The 16,126-nt window shown below is 38.8% G+C and overlaps 1 protein-coding gene across 9 annotated transcripts in view; it reads left to right on the top strand.

Moving 5' to 3' along the window:
- The window catches only part of rxfp1 (relaxin family peptide receptor 1), a 63,888-nt gene that overhangs the window by 20,432 nt on the left and 27,330 nt on the right, over nt 1-16,126 (top strand). For all 9 annotated transcript variants that reach the window (XM_040119930.1, XM_040119926.1, XM_040119927.1 and 6 more), the window contains one exon: nt 15,864-15,947. In XM_040119930.1, coding sequence (XP_039975864.1) covers nt 15,864-15,947 — 84 coding nt within the window. The remainder of the gene's footprint in view (nt 1-15,863; nt 15,948-16,126) is intronic.

The raw sequence follows: 16,126 nt of genomic DNA, 5'->3' as shown, positions 1-16,126 counted from the left end.
TTTTTATATAGAGTATTACAGAAATTTGGATTTCACCAGACCTTTATTAAAACTGTTCAAGCATTGCATAATAGTCAAATGGATCCATACCAATCCCTTTCGACCTGGAAAGAGGGACCAGACAGGGCTGTCCAGTAAGTTCATTCCTGTCTGCAAAGTTTAGTGAAGAATTAAGTCAAGGTCAAGAACATAAACTTTCTTTATTCATGGATGACATTTGAATTTACTTGTCAAGAGTCCGGTTTTGAAATTATTGTCATTCCTAGATGTTTTTAGTTCCATCTCAGGTCATAAATTTAATAGGTTTCAATCACAGGCCTTGGCAGATCATAAGCTCTTACATTCAACTAAATTAGGAGTTGGATCACATGAGATATCTAGGAGTAAACAAACCAAAAGAATTGACAAATTTGTATGCCTTAAATTTGAATCTTAATTCAGAAAGATGGAATTTAATTCCATTGTTAAGATTTGAGCCACGAACTGAGTCCGTAATAATTAGTTAATAATAGTTGGTAAAGAACAACGGAGGACTTGCACTTCCCTGCGTAAAGAACTATTATATTGAGGATCTTGTTTTGTCGGTGCAATTCTAATTACCAACTAATAATGCAATTAAAAACTTAAACAGGAAACAGTGAATAAGTGGATCAACTTATCTCTGATAACATGGTAAAATACTATCACCAAGTGTGGCTTGTTTTAAAGAGATAAAGATTCTGAGATGGCGCTCTCATGACCTTGACTTTAACCCAAACATACTGGATGCGAGCTATAAGGGATAGGCTGATTGGGACCTATCCTCATACGATACCTTGTTTAATCAGGGGACAATTATAAATTTTACAGTTTTTCAGGAAGCAATTTTCAGACATTGAAGAGGCTGCACAGGATAAATAATAGCGACTTTTTTAGATTTCTTCAGGTACATCATCACCTAAACAGTTTCCACGTTAAAAAGGCATTTGAAAACAATCTATTGGAAATTTTATTAGTGCCTATAGGACAGATTTGGGGGTTAAAGGAATTTCAAGACTATATAGGGGACTTCAGGAGGTTAGAATAGCAAGTACCGCCTAGATAAAACAAAACTGGTAAAGGGAAACTAACTGTTTGTTTTATTCCAGAGGAAGTCTGGACAAAATTATGTGAAATTCAAAATAGCGTGTCAAGCTCAGCCTCATGGGCAGCGTTTGGTTGGAAGAGTCTTAGCAGTTATTTTATCACACATGCTCAGAAGTCTAGCCACTCAGGGTCGTCCAGCTGCTGGAGGAACTGTGGCTCCCAGGAGGCCAAACACTGCCACTTGTTTTGGGCCTGTCCAAAAGTAATTACTTTTTGGCTCAAGATTTATACAGAATTAGTGACTATTTTGGGGTCAAAAGTTATTTTTAATTGGGACAAACTCCTTGTTGGGCTTCTACATACAGCATCCACAAATATTCAAACAAAATTTTTTGGAATACTGAGTGTAGCTGCTAGAAAAGCAATTACAATTTTTTTTTTAAATCTCAAATGAAAAACCACCCCATGGTGTATTTTTGTGCTCTATAATTACAGACACTGTAAAAAGCTGAAAAGATGGATCACTCTGTAAAGGCATCTACCTAAAGTTGACCGTGTAAACTGCTGTTATCATATAAATAAAGGAAAGGTTTTATATATATATTTTTTTAATTGAAACAAGTATTTGGAGTGTGCCACGTTAGGGTTCTCTTGAATCAGTAGTTTAAGAGCTTTTTTTCACTAATGTATACTGGAGCATTTTGTGGCATATCAGCTCCAGTGTAAACATCAGCCCGACATGGTGAATTTCAGGATCATTTCTGAATGAAGCTGTAGGTGTGAAAGAGTCAATCTCTCCAGACACTCGCTGTTCATTCGTTGATGATCCAAAATGGATTTTATCCCTTTTTTGTGCCAAACCTTAATGCTGGTGGCTCAGTTTGCTGATGTGACACCGGTCTTAGAGGGTTAATCCTCCTGGAGAAGATCAGGTCTCGGTGAAGTATAAGGAAAGCCATACCGAGTCGACTGCGTGTTGTGCACCATTTCTGTCTGTATGCCTGAACACAGTTGCATTATCTCAAGCCCATTGGGCGGTGGTGATCATTTTGAAATGAAAATGACTTTCAGTGGATGACATATATTTTGTGAGAATTGATCCATCCAACTGTTGCAGGGCACTTTGTTCCAGTGTAGCAGTCACGAATTCTTTGTCCAGCAGCAATGACCGTTTGCATGTTATGGAGTACATGCACATCCACTAGTGCGTGGAGAGAAGCAAATGCTCTTGCCAGATAAGTATAGAAGTAGGTTAATCAAAGATGTAAGTCCTCCCATTCGCCCCTGGCAGACAAGAGCGGATTATTGCATATAGATTACCCCTCTGCCAAAAAAAATTTTACATATTTCTACTCTTTAAAGCCGGATGTATCGTCTGTTTGCGCTATGGCTGCGTCCCTTGAGACAACCAAAGCTATTCGCTGGATGCTAGAAATTTTAGGAGTGTGCAGTTATGATGAGAAACGGTCACATGCATGCTCAGTAGCAGCAGTATTAGACCAAGCCATAGGACACACACTGTGGTACTGCTGCTTTTCTGCCCTACCAACTACCTAATTATATTTACTTGGCTTCCCAGGTAGCACCTGATTAGATGACCAAAATGAAACCCAGCAGGGGCTCCAGGATGAGAGAAAATGAACTGAAGATTGAGAGCCACTGCTTTACCTTGTAATTGTAATTCAGGGCCAATGTCTGTCTGTGAAATGCTGCCAGGTGCAATGTAGGTCAGACTTATTGCTTGCGGTCATATTTCAGTATTCTTTTGATAGATCCGAAGTGCCCCAGACCACAGAAGAGCATGCTGCCACTGACAAATGTTTGTAGGGGGGTTTGTTATGAGAAAGGAATTGAATAAATTTTTTCTCTGATGTACTGTATCTGTAGGTGTGTCGTGTATCCCTCTGAGTTGGACTTCAAATGGTGTGCAGGCTACACCACATCAGAGATTGTTTCTCTACCTCAATCTTCTTTTGTATCAGTGTGGCTGCTGATACAACCAGCACAACCACAATGACGCCATCCTTTTTTTCAATTATTGGTTTGATTAAGCATGAGTCTGTTTGTGCTATTTAACTTCTTATGTCTATCATCATGATAACATAATGAGTCATAAATGAATCTGCCTTTGAAGACAAAGTTCAAAGTGATTCACTGAAATTCGGATCATTTCACTTCCATGGTTTATCAATCCGAGTCAACAATGACCAATTATAAAACCTAAATTTCCCCTTGGATGTGGCTAGTTTTAAGAAGTATGGGGTCTTAATCATGCATGGCTATCGTAGATGTAATGATTATTTCCATTCAACAACTTTGAAAATTCACAATCACATAGAAACACAACTCAAAAGAAAATAGTGAAAGATTGAGCATGTTTTGACTTTGCTTTTTCCTGATGCAGTTGACTGTTAGCTAAACCCTTTTCCCGTGCAGCGATTGTCCAATCATAGCTAAGCAACCATAACTAGCCACTGCAGGTCTGTCGAGCTTTGTCCAAATGCTGAAGGTGGTGCATATTGAAAGCCTTTCAAAACCCAAAACACATGGGTAAAAATATAATGAACAGTGTGTTTATCTGCTCAAATTTAATCTGCAATTATTAGTATGTCTGGGTAACTAGCTTAGTAACTTACAGTAACAATGTTATATCCAAGGCCAAAGAGCATATAGCACATAATGGGAACCAAAAAGATGTTCCCCAACTCTGCATTCGCTTAATATGACATGGACTATTGTTTGAACTCGTTAAAAGGGGTTTTCTGTTTCCCAGCACTGCTGTATCGCTCTTAATATAATGAGCCTACACTTGTGAAGGAAAAGTTGGTTTATCATTTAACACACTATAGGGAACTTACCAAATGGTTTGAGTCAAGGAGTCAGGTGGTTAGGGTTAGAGGGTGAGAACCAAGGCTTGGGGCCAGGCGGCAGGTCGGGGACTGGCCCGAGAGCTGGTGGCCAGGGTTGGGGGCCTGGGGTTAAGGTTAGGGGGTTAGAGCCAGGTCTTGGGCTAGGCAGCAGGTTAGAGGCTGCCCCAGGGCCGTAGGGAAGGCAGCAGGAAGGGGAAACTTCCCATGTGGGCCCTGGGACGACAGACATTCATCAGAGTTTTTCAACTGCCATGTCCCTAACCATTGATTTTGTTATATTTATGTTTTGAAGCCTTGTTCCAATTTAAATTAAAAAAATAAATAAAATTTTGACTTGAAACTGGTTTGACCTGAACACATTAGATGGGGATACTGTATTCTTTGTTAACAGAATATTGACCTGTGAACATAGAAATAAGAGGCATACTTTTGTCGACTTCTGTCTGAAATCAAGGACACATTGTTTCATTTCTTAGAATTCTGTGTGGTAAATCTGCCACCATTATTATTGGCGGTCATTTGTCAGCTTGATAGTTAAGTTACGCTCAGCATCGTCATGCCATAATTATACCAAAAGCAAACATCATAGTTATATTGTTAGTAATGTAGCGTGTATTTTTTTTTTTCAGCCTTTCTACAGTTTGTACTGTGTAGCTGTAGTGCTATCGATCCAAAGAAGCAGAGACCTGAGAAGTGAGTCAGGGCGAGTTCTGATGCACTTGTTCGGCAGTTGTTTTCTGTGTTTTGTCTGATTGCATTAGAGACTGCATGTATGCTGTTTGCTGCTTTGCTCCTCTCTGCCTGTTATTATTCAGGTGTATCTTTTCGCTCACTTTGAGCTGCTACGATCTTTTAGTAGACCTTTCCTGAGATGTTGCCCTCTTTTCCTATTTCCTTAGTGCTTCTCAGCACATTCTCAGCCCGATGGTGAAGGCTTCCGGTAACCCTCAGCTTGCTTTCTGTCTGCGATCAGAGTCATAAAAGTGTCCACTGAGTTAATTTGTCCCGTGAGGACTTGCACTTCCGAGCTAGACTAAGCTGATGGTGACCTAAGTGTCAATTACATATCTGTACCGATGGTTTGGTGCCATTACCAAAAAAGGAACTTGCCATGTTATGTGACCTTAAAGATCCCTTTGAATGGGCACTTGAACTTTGTGGAAAATAGTGTGTCTTCAAGGGTGACCTCATGCTGCTTTGCCTCTAGCTATGAGGAACAAGAGGTCATTTATCCAACAGCAAATGACAACTTTCCTCTTTTGTGGACAATAAAGTCCTATTCTGTTCTGTTCTATCATATTGTAGTGGATGTAAAAAAACAAGTCCAACCAAAGTAACGGTCATTACAAGTCAGTCATGCCAGTCATTTGAACTCAAATCAAATCAAAATACCCTCTTCTCTATAACTTAAATGTAAACATTGGCTTTTACATTTTGAGATTGACCTCTCACTGTCCTGTATTCCAACAGGAAATACATCACACTTAGGAAGTACTTATACCATCTCATGGGCGCTTTAACAACTCACAGGTCTGCTCAGTGACTCTTGTGTGGCATCAAGGTGTAAAAACAACCCAGTGAGGATTAAATGGAACTTCTGTACTGATCTAGCATGTCTAAACATGACCTAGATGACCAAGAATACTGGTGGACCACGAATCCTCATTATATTTTACAAATAACTTTTCAGGCTCTGACAGAACCAGGATAGTAGACACAAAACACAAGGCAATGACTGATGTAACTGGAGTGGTGAGCATCTTAAAATGGACAACAAAAGGAACTTTTGTTTTCAAGTTGATTAACCCACTGATCAGTCATATATGATGCATCCCTTGGCTCCCGCCCAGCACTCCTTTCAGTAAGTGCAACAGCTGACCAATGTGTATACTGATGTAAACAATTCCCATGTTCAAAAAGAATAAAAAACATCAAATAAAATTCTAGGTATGTCTTTATATGCAGAAATAAGTTATGAATACAACATTGACATATCATCACCTATTAAGTTGATTTAGTGAAATTGTTTGCCAAGAGTTGCTCATTTACACATCAAGCAGATGCGGAGCCACATTATCATTCATTTAGAGTCGGGTTTCTGCTCACCTGGCGAAAGTCCAAGTCCAGTATTCGCTGTCTTTTAGCTCCACTTTTGGTATCTGCCAGATCCTGAGGGAAATTTCTGGCTCTTTAGCTGCTAAATGCTCCAATATGTTCACCAGCTAACTGTGTCTTTCTGCTGTTTGGTGCTGAGCAGGTAGTGTAAAATGGGTTTTTTGAGCTTTTTTTTCTGAAAACAGCTGCCAGGAACTCGCTCTAAAGTTTCGTAAAGCCGAGGGGAGCTACAGACTCAGGTGATAATTCTCTATAATTTCTCTCTAGGTTCATCACTACGAGAGACCTCCACTGTTTTCACATAATATCAGTTAGAACAAACACGAATCTACTTACTTTATTAAAACTTTTGTCTGTCTGCACTGAGAGAAAACTGATATTTTCATTGTTTGTGTCATTTTGCTTTAGCACTTGATTTATTAACACAAAATAATATTAGCGCTTATCTAATCGTGACATGCTACATGAATATTTAAAATAATTTATTCATATGATAAAAATTGAGAACTGTTATGCTGCAGCGCTGTCTGAAAACATTTCTGTTTACTCTTTTTGCCTCTGTGATGCTGTTCGATCTCTCATACAACAGCTGCTGGACTTTTTGAAGGGTTCTACACTGGATTGCATCATATAGTAAGGTGTTTTTCCTGCAGCATGAGGATCCATTTATCACAGCAGTTTCCGTCATAGCTTTCCATCAATGGAAACAAATTGAGAGCCATTAATGATAACACCGATCAATGTGAAAATCAAAAGCTAACTATTAAGGGGAGAGATGCTTCAAACACATCATCACAAACACAGCAAGTAACAGAGTCCAATTAGCCTTGACAGTGCAAAGTCCTACATGATTAAAAACCAGCCCATCAGGTGAGGGAAAAAGGGACGGAAGAGTAACATGACTTCACCAATCAACAGCATACTCACTCCTGAATCCCAGGCGGCTTCTTAGAGCCTATTAGGTTGAATAACAAATATACATAATATTAGCATCCTAACACTGTGCTCATGAATCTGTGAGCCTGGCCAATGAGTACTGCATGCTGTCTGCCTTCACTCTTCTTGTGGTAGTGTCTTTCAGCTGCCAGACAAGCTACTGATACACTGGAGCGTCAATTTTCTGCAGCAGCGTTATAGTGCCGATAGCCGAGCTACAACTCAAGTGGGAAATGGATTAAACGTAATCTCAAATCAGATACTCATATCCACAGGGCCACAGTGGTTGTTGAGAACTTGTTTAATTATACAGGGGGTTATTAATCATTGTAATAAAGTTGTTCACAGGTTTAAATAGAGGGAGTATTGACCACATCCTGGGGAAGAAAGTAATTTTTTACAAGCAACGTTTCACCTTTTTAAAGGAATAGTTTTTACATTTTTGGAAAAAACAAGAGTTAGATGAGACTATCGATGCCACTCTCGTGTTTCTGCACTAAATATGAAACTATCCCCAACAGCAGTTTATCTTATCTTCGCCAAAAAACTGGAACAGGGGCAAACAGTTAGCCGGGCTCTGTCCAAAGGGAAAACCATGGCCTACCAGCACCGAGCAGTTTTTACTTGTTTTGCTGAACTATTCCTTTATTGATTTCATAATTGTATGGTGTGCATGTTGTCCAAAGAAAGTGGATAAGTAACAAAAACCTAAACTTAGACCATGTCAATCCAATGTGAATCCAAAGGGTCAAATTTGGCCCATAAAAATCATCCACCAGCACGATCTATTGCTCTCTAATAAATCCACTATAGAGTAGACAAAACATAGTCAGTGTAGAGCAGCATTAGGAAGGCAACAGCCAGTTATTTTCAATGTCAATTAATCTGCAGTATTTTTTTTCAATTAACTGATTAATTTTGTAGTTAAAAGAATATCAGAAAATAATGAAAAATGTCCCTCACAAAGAGCCTAACATGACAACCCCACAATTTTTTTTTTTTTTTTCTACTGCAAACGGTCCAAAATCCAAACATATTCCATTCAACAAGAAAAAGCGGAAAACTTTCACATTTGAGATGTGGGAATCAGCAACACATTTCATTGCATTTTTCCCCTTTATTGGAAAGTCAGGAGAGCAGAGTAGTCGGTAGAGAGATGACAAGAAATGAGGGGAGAGAGAGGACTAGGGCACAACAAATACATCAAATTGTTGATTGATTAATCACTTAGTTATTTCAGCAATAAATAATTTGTATTTCTGGCCTATTCCTTCGATAAGAAAATCTCAAAAGGTCTAATAGCTGTAGATGAAAAATGTGAGTGAATGTGAATAGATGAGTAAATGAGATGCCTGTAAGCAAAACCAGAAAGGTCATATGTTTGATCCCTGGATCGGCCAGTGTGTGACCATCACCAGCTCCGTTTTCCGTCAAAGGGTCTTTGAACCATCATTTAGGTTGGAACTTCAACGTTGTTTCAACACTGTTAAGGATTGTAAGTGGTCAGTTTTAAAGGAGAATGCACACCACCAGTCTTTCAGAGGTTCCCTACTGAATGTTTTAGAGAGTGAAGGGAATTCAGACGGAAAATTAACGATTAAACTCTCTCTAATAACAGACACTTGGATAGCTCTCTTTTAGAATGGTAATTAATCCAAATGTTAATAGGCACTTTTAAAGTTAGTGTTTGGCTTATTTCTGGCTTTAGCTAGCCTGAAGAAATAATCTATTGGCAAACATTGAAAAAGGTTAAATAAATGTGTGCAAACCACAAATGATTTGCCTAATTTTGATTCAGTTTACTTAATAAAATGCAAACGACACAGAGGAACATAATAAGTAGCTGCCACAGTCTCTTTGTCTGGTTTCCTCATCTTTGCACTGTGAAAATGTAGATTTCACATGGTAAACAAACTGCTATCTTAGCATAGCAATAGAAAATGGAACAACATACAACCAAATCCCCATTACTTAATTTTCAGTCACTGCATAACAGGTTTAACTGTGAAGACAGTGATGTCTCTAATAGTAAAAGGGAGAGACAACAGAGAAAACCAACAGAAAAATAGCAGAGTACAGTCCCAGCAAGGCATGTAAATGATGATGCACAGGCACTGACAGCATTAGCTATAAAAGTTGCCACTGAATACTTTGGTTTTGGACAGTGTCTCTGAAAGGATAATAAACCGGTATCTGAAAATTAGGTTTCTCTGTTTTTCATTTTCAATCTGTCTGACGAACTAGAAAGTGTTCTCAGTATCTTGCTCAGTGTTTGAAAGTTGTTTGTGCTATATCCAAACACACTCGCACTCATGGGAAGCTTATCAATTAATGCCAGGAGAGGTGTCTTTTTATCACAGCTGACGAAGTCACAGCAACGGCACCCTGTGAGATTCGTATTTCACGCCCAAACTGCAGCGAATGCGTGAGCGACCTCCCCCTGCCTTTGAAGTACTGTTATCCACTGAACGGGAAAATGCCAAACATAAATCTAAGTGACAGAGGAAAGGCAAGGTTTCACTGCCCTAGCGCTCTTACTGCAGTGGCTTTGATCCCAAACTCAAGCAAACTGTTCAGCCCTGCTAGATATTGTTGGTGTGTTTCTACGGTGAATTCTGAACATGAATAGATTCACTGAGTGATATGTGGTCTCCATCTATGTATTCGAGTGCTGGAAAAAAATTATAGAAACACCACATGAAGAAAGGCCTTCATCTTTGAAGGCAGTAAATCATAAAATAAAATGGGTTTTACAAAACAAAGGGTCAGTGTTTTCAAGTGTTTTTTTTTTTTTTTTTTCAATATTAGAACAAGAATCTACAGCAACACTAATTGGACCCAAAGCATAGCCTGGACCCAGCTATGCTTTGAACGAAATGCTATCATCAGCATGTTAACTTTTGCTAATTAGCACTAAACACAAAGTACAGCTGAGGTTAATGGGAATGTCATTGGTTTTGCAGGTATCAAAGGATCAAAGGTCTTACAAATTCTCTGGGTACCACGAATATGTGCACATTATATGCACAAAGGTTCCATGTGGTTTTTTCATTTATCAACAAAAACAACAGGGCCCATCAAACACACTAAATGCGTTTTTTTACCCCATTAAACATTTGACAAGCCTTTGTTTGTATATTTTGAAACCTGCTTTGTTTACATCACCATACTTTTATTCTCCTCTTTTATCGGCTAATTGCTAGTTCGACCAATGGTTACCAATGTCACGTTCCAGGGGTGGCAGCGGCAGGCAGGAGCACCCAAATGCAGGCACAGAAATAGGCAGGCAGGTACAGTCAAGTACTTTAATAGTGAGACCTCAGACTTATAGGCAGTGCAGGCAAGAATGCAGGGGTGGGGAAGGTCGGGTGACTTTACTTGAGGGAAACAAGGCAGGAGGGAATGGCAGGTCGAGAGGAGGGAACAAGAGAGCGCAGAGACGCAGTGTGACCACCGCCTTTTTTGCCTCGAGCTTGTAGAGTACATCTGCATCCTTGTGTGTATTTCTAGAACACCTGATTAAAAAGAAACAATATAGGGATCCACGCATCAAAACATTGCTCTAACTTTGTAACTCAGCCCGCTTGTAGCCTTAATCATATGGGGCTAGTGTAGCCATGAGTCCTACTGTGATTTGTAATAATTGCAAAAGTCCTTGGTGTTGGTAATCCTCGCCTTTGGCAGCTCTTTGTGTTTGAGTTATTTCCAATGGAATTTTTCTTTTATAGCGAACAAAGAGGGCATCTGATAAATTTGTCCAGTGTAAATCAGCATCTCACTAATTTGGGGTCTTTTTTGTATTTTTTTTATCAAGCTGCAGTGCAAATTATTAACAACTTCAATGGCATTTTTGGCAGCAATTTCAAGAAGGTCCTCCAGCTACTCAACATGGACACCCATGTACAGAAGGACCAAGTTCCAAATAGTATCTCAGTAAATTTCACAGAAACAGACTGTTTATTTCATACAAATCGCACAGATTTGGGGGGTAAATCCCTAAAACACCCCCCAGGTAATTCTACTTAAATGCAAATTTGGCTTTAGATAGAATCATGCAACCAATCCTATGACTATGCAGCTATACACACAGATGTGGATGACAAATTGTGTTGTAAAACTACACGGTAGAGTCAGAAGCCACAGGAAAGTTTTAAAAATGTGCTGTTCAACAGGGTCATCATTTTACTGATTTATTCAGGTTAGACATATTAACTGTTTGCCATAGACAGCAATATATAGTAACCACTGAACTGTGCTGGACAGCAGAACAATTGGAAACCTAAATAACCTTACATTGGTGCTAGATAACTAATAATACCAAAGCCCCTTTCGGATGAGCTGCCCACTGCTGGTACTAAAATACTGTGCACTCACCAGTGAAAGAAGAATGTATCTTTTTTTTTTGTGTGCGACAGTTTCACAGTGAAGCTGAAAGCTGTTGGCGATCTTGTTCGAAACTGCATCATAATTTTAATGTTATATAATACATGTACCAACCTAAATCTGGCCCTGTTTAGTTCACAACCAACTAAAACAGTCAGGATGAGCTGTTTAGTTGGACTAGAAATAGAATTCAGGTCATCGACAACATGTCAGTTGCTTCTGTCCCAGTTTTCTTGCCTTCACTCTGTAATTTCCTGTCTTTCTGTATCTATGCTTAATGCTTTGTTGTTCCTTAACACAATAATCTTTTGTTTAAAAAAAAAAAAAAAAAAAAAAAGCATTGAAAAATGTATTTATAGGGATGACGATGATGGTCGTTAAGTTAGTCTACCACTTTCGTCCAGACCAAAATATCTTGACAGCTAATGGACGATTTGGCGTGAAATTATGTACACACGTTCACAGTTCTTTGACATTGAAATCTTAATGTATGTGGACATACCCTGACTTTTTCTCTTGTGTCACCAAAAGGCTGGCATTTATGGTTTGGAGTGAAATGCCTCAACAGACACACCATGTTACTGGATCGATAGCGGGGCCAACATATGTCCTTCATGGGCCCAAATGGAACTACTGTCTTCAAAGTTCTCCCTCAAATCTCTCATTATTGCACAACGTCCCCTTAAAATCCCCGACATTTCCCAAAAACCAGTTGTAACGGATTTGATTGTGGTCTGGATACAATTCCATAAACATTTAGGACTGGAAAAAACCCTTTACCTTAGTCCCAGTTTTTAAAAATCATTTTTCTCCACCTTCTTTCTCCAACCCCACTTTTTGAATCTGGTCTGATAAGGGCTTACTTTATATCAAAGATATCTGTATGGAAGGAATCTTCACTGACTTCACAGTGCTCTCAGCTAGGTTTGATCTGCCCAAATCCCACTTTGTTCGTTTTCTTCACAGTAGACATTTCATTAAATCCCAATATCTGCATTTCTGTAAGCACCCTCCTGGGTCCCTAATTGATTCTTTTCTCGCTTTGGATCCTGTCCAGAAATGCCCCACCTCCATAATTTACACCCCTATCGACTCCCTTAACTCTGATCCGACAACCCATCTGAAGCAGATTTAGGAGCAAAAAATTGGTGTGCCAATACACGACAACCTTATCCGTAACCTTGATCTTGTCCATTCTTCTTCTTTTTGTGCTAGGCATTGCTTATAATGCAGTGTAAGGTTCTTTTCAGAGTGCATTATAAAAATTGCCCGCATGTTCTGGTCCTGTCCAAATTTTAGCAGATTTCTGACACCCATTATTGAACCCACTGGGCACAGTTTTTGGTATGAACCTTAACCCTGAATCTCTTATGGCCCCAACTTGCGACACCCAGTTTCCCATTGATTAAACAGCATGTTCTGGCCTTTACAAATCTACTAGCTAGACGCCTTGTTTTATTTTAGTAGAAGCACCCCCCTGTTGACTGTGTCACTGTTCATTGTCCACAATACTGGTGTAAAATCAATAAATAAAACCATGGCCTTACTTTGTGCGAACCATTTGAACCTCACACTATGTGGACAATTGGTATGCAGATCATGTGGACTCTGTCTAGAGAGGGATTGAGTTTTTGGCAAGGACTGTGACTTTAAATCAATACTCTCTCATTATTCATTTTTTCACATGGTTGACGGGGGGTTTCTTTGTACTTCACCTGAGCACTGAATATGATTGTTTCATGAGTCTGACAGATGTAAGTACTGTAGGAATTCAAACTGTAATGGTAATGTGAGTATAAATTAATTATGATAAATTATTTTATTTATTTATATTTTTTAATAAACTTTTAAAAATACATATCTTCAATAAGGAAATATTTATCCAGTGAGTAAATACACCATGAGCCTTGCTGATAATAAAGAGGTCTGCCCTCTTGAAGACCACACATGAGAGTCTTATTACTGGTGCCATGGTCTAATGGCGTGATTATTGTCATTACCTCCACCGAGGAGGTTACGTTTTCCCACGTATCTGTGTTTTTTGTAGGATCACACAAAAAGTATTTAACCAATCTGCACCAAACTCGGTGGAGGGATGGGGCTTGGGCCATTGAAGGACCCATTCAATTTTGGGGCAGGTCTTGATCAGTCACTATGAATTTGAATTTTTTTCTACGAAATCCAAAAAGGCTGATTTATGTTGCTTATTCATGATGGATATGATGGAATATCAGAGGCTTTGGATTTATGAAATGCTAGGCACACAGAGATGAAGCAACCGCTACCTGAGAAATGGCAACAGCACAGTGACTTAAATATTAATTCCTGGCTGAAGTTGCAAGTTACCGATAAGCATCAGGGTTTCAAAAAAGTTGACGGATAGTTGGAAAAACACTTGTGAGGAGTCTTCTCTAGCATATGGACTTGGATATGTGTCGAGTCAGTCTGCCAGAGCAGGATAAATGGTTGTTATAGGAACTTGGTCTGTCTACCTCAAACACTGCATCAAAGCTTCACAAGGATTGATGCGGAAGCTGAGTTACGTCTCTACTGTCCTGGGAGTATTACGACTCACATTTGAAATTGTTATTTCTCCGCAGGATATTGTTCTCATAACATCTGCATAGGTTTTGTATAGTTCAGATCAGGGTCTAACGTGTTGAGGAAAAGTAATCATTTAAGTTAATTACTCAACATTTGAGTAAACATTTAATTCCTTTTTTCAGTCAAAAACTTCCAACATGGAGGTTCAAGTTGAGGTGAGGTGCTTTTTTTCCTCCTATTTTGGCCTTTTCAGCACAAATGTCAGTGCATATAAACAAGCTGCTGGGTGCCGTCCATGTTTGTTTTGGTAAAAGAACATGCAGTAGTTGGTGTTCTCATATGATGGTTGGTGCATGGTCGTCTGCCTCCAGAACTCCAGTTAATATTTAACCATTTTCTGATATTTTACAAACCAAATGATTACAGGATTAAGGAAATAATTAGCAAATTAATTAACAATGAACGTACCTGTTAGATGCATCCCTAAATTTGATGTTAATGGTTCCAAAACTGAAGGAATAGTTGTGATTGTATGGTGCCTGGCTTTTCATAATGTAATAAAAATACACCTAAACAGAAGCTCACTGTTGCTGTACATACAACATACAACTACAATTGCCATGTGGAATAATACGAATACTACAATTGAATGTATAATATATGGCCAAGTAGAGAATATAGTCTGTATAGCGTATATATTGTGTTATTGTTTCGTTGTTTTGTTTGTGTGTTGTAGTTTGAAATTCTGGTGTAGACGATTTAAATCCTGTACCAGAACATTTTCAATAAATCTTAATAAAAGTATATGAAATTCTTTGTTTTTAATCTCTGTTGATGTGTATTAGTGAGTGGGGTGTCACTGACTATGAATGCTCAGTTTTTTGCGTGTGGATGGCCAAAGCACATTGTTGTGGCATTTAAATTTAACTTGTCATCTGTTATTGGTTCTATCATTGCAGTCCTCTATTTGTTTTGCAGGAAGTCTGGTTGCTTTCCTTGGTTACTTGTTGGAAGATTGGGGTCATATTGCTCTATTAAGATCTGACATTAACTTGGCAGCTGTCTACATCACCTACACCTACAAACAACACTATTAAATTACCATTTATGTGTTTGTGCCAGTTTGGCACTAACTTTCCCCAGGAGGATGTGACAGCAAATTATGATTATGATTATTCTGTTTCCAGAGTCACAGCAGGCCGAGCAGGTCATGACAAGCATTTAACTGAGATGTTCTAGGTTAAACATTAGAGGATACACGTACAGTAACTGTATTGAGAGCACAAACATTTTGCTGTAATGTGACCTGTCCATGGCTAATAGGTAAGAGGAAGAGGGAGAGGTTCGAGCAAATAATTGAAGACGGATGTTTCCAGCCTATAATTTCACACCTCTGCGAAGCTATTGGTAGAGCAATCACACTGGCCACTTTCTTCTGCCAAAGGGGCTGGAGTGGCACAAATGAGGTCGTGCAAGCAGTTTTGTTACTCATCTTGGCAGGAATTTGCACATGAACCTTTTATTCCAGACGCAAAGGGCAAAGAGGAACTTGTGGATTTGTTTGTCTACGACTCACCTAGAAAATGCTCTCCTGTATTTCACTTTGATACGGCTTTGATCTAGTACATACAGTTAGGTACATAAGTATTTGGACAGTGACGCAATTTTCGTAATTTTGCCTCTGTACATCACCACAATGGATTTGAAACTAAGCCATCAAGATGCATTTGAATTGTAGTATTTCAGCCTTAATTCAAGGGGTTTAACGAAAATATCACATTAACCGTTCAGGAATTACAGACATTTTTATACATAGTCCTTCCTATCTGCCCTGTTGTCTGACAGAAAGGAGCATTTGATTTACCTCAAATCATACTTAATATGTCTGGTTTTGAACAACAAATGTTTGGTTGTAATCTCTGTCTTTGTCTGTCTTATTTTCTTTTCTAGGAGACAATAATGGATGGCCCCATCTTTTTGACAAATATTTTGGAATGCCGAGCCATAACACTGGGACCAAGTCCAATATATGCTGTAAGTACTGTTATATATATATATACATATAAAATATAACTTTCTGTTACTTCACTTGAAAATAACTTATGGCTGTCTTTGTATCAGCAATGACACTTTAGGGCAGCAAAGAGAGAGTTGTTCATGAACCAGGCTAATTTTGAGTCATTGCTGTGTTTCGGAATTTTCTATTAAAAAAA

This window comes from Xiphias gladius, chromosome 23 (genome assembly GCF_016859285.1).
Source record: "Xiphias gladius isolate SHS-SW01 ecotype Sanya breed wild chromosome 23, ASM1685928v1, whole genome shotgun sequence".
NCBI classification, from domain to species: Eukaryota; Metazoa; Chordata; class Actinopteri; order Istiophoriformes; family Xiphiidae; genus Xiphias; species Xiphias gladius.
The sequence above is the reverse complement of the archived record's forward strand: the minus strand, read 5'-3'. Positions and strand labels throughout refer to the sequence as shown.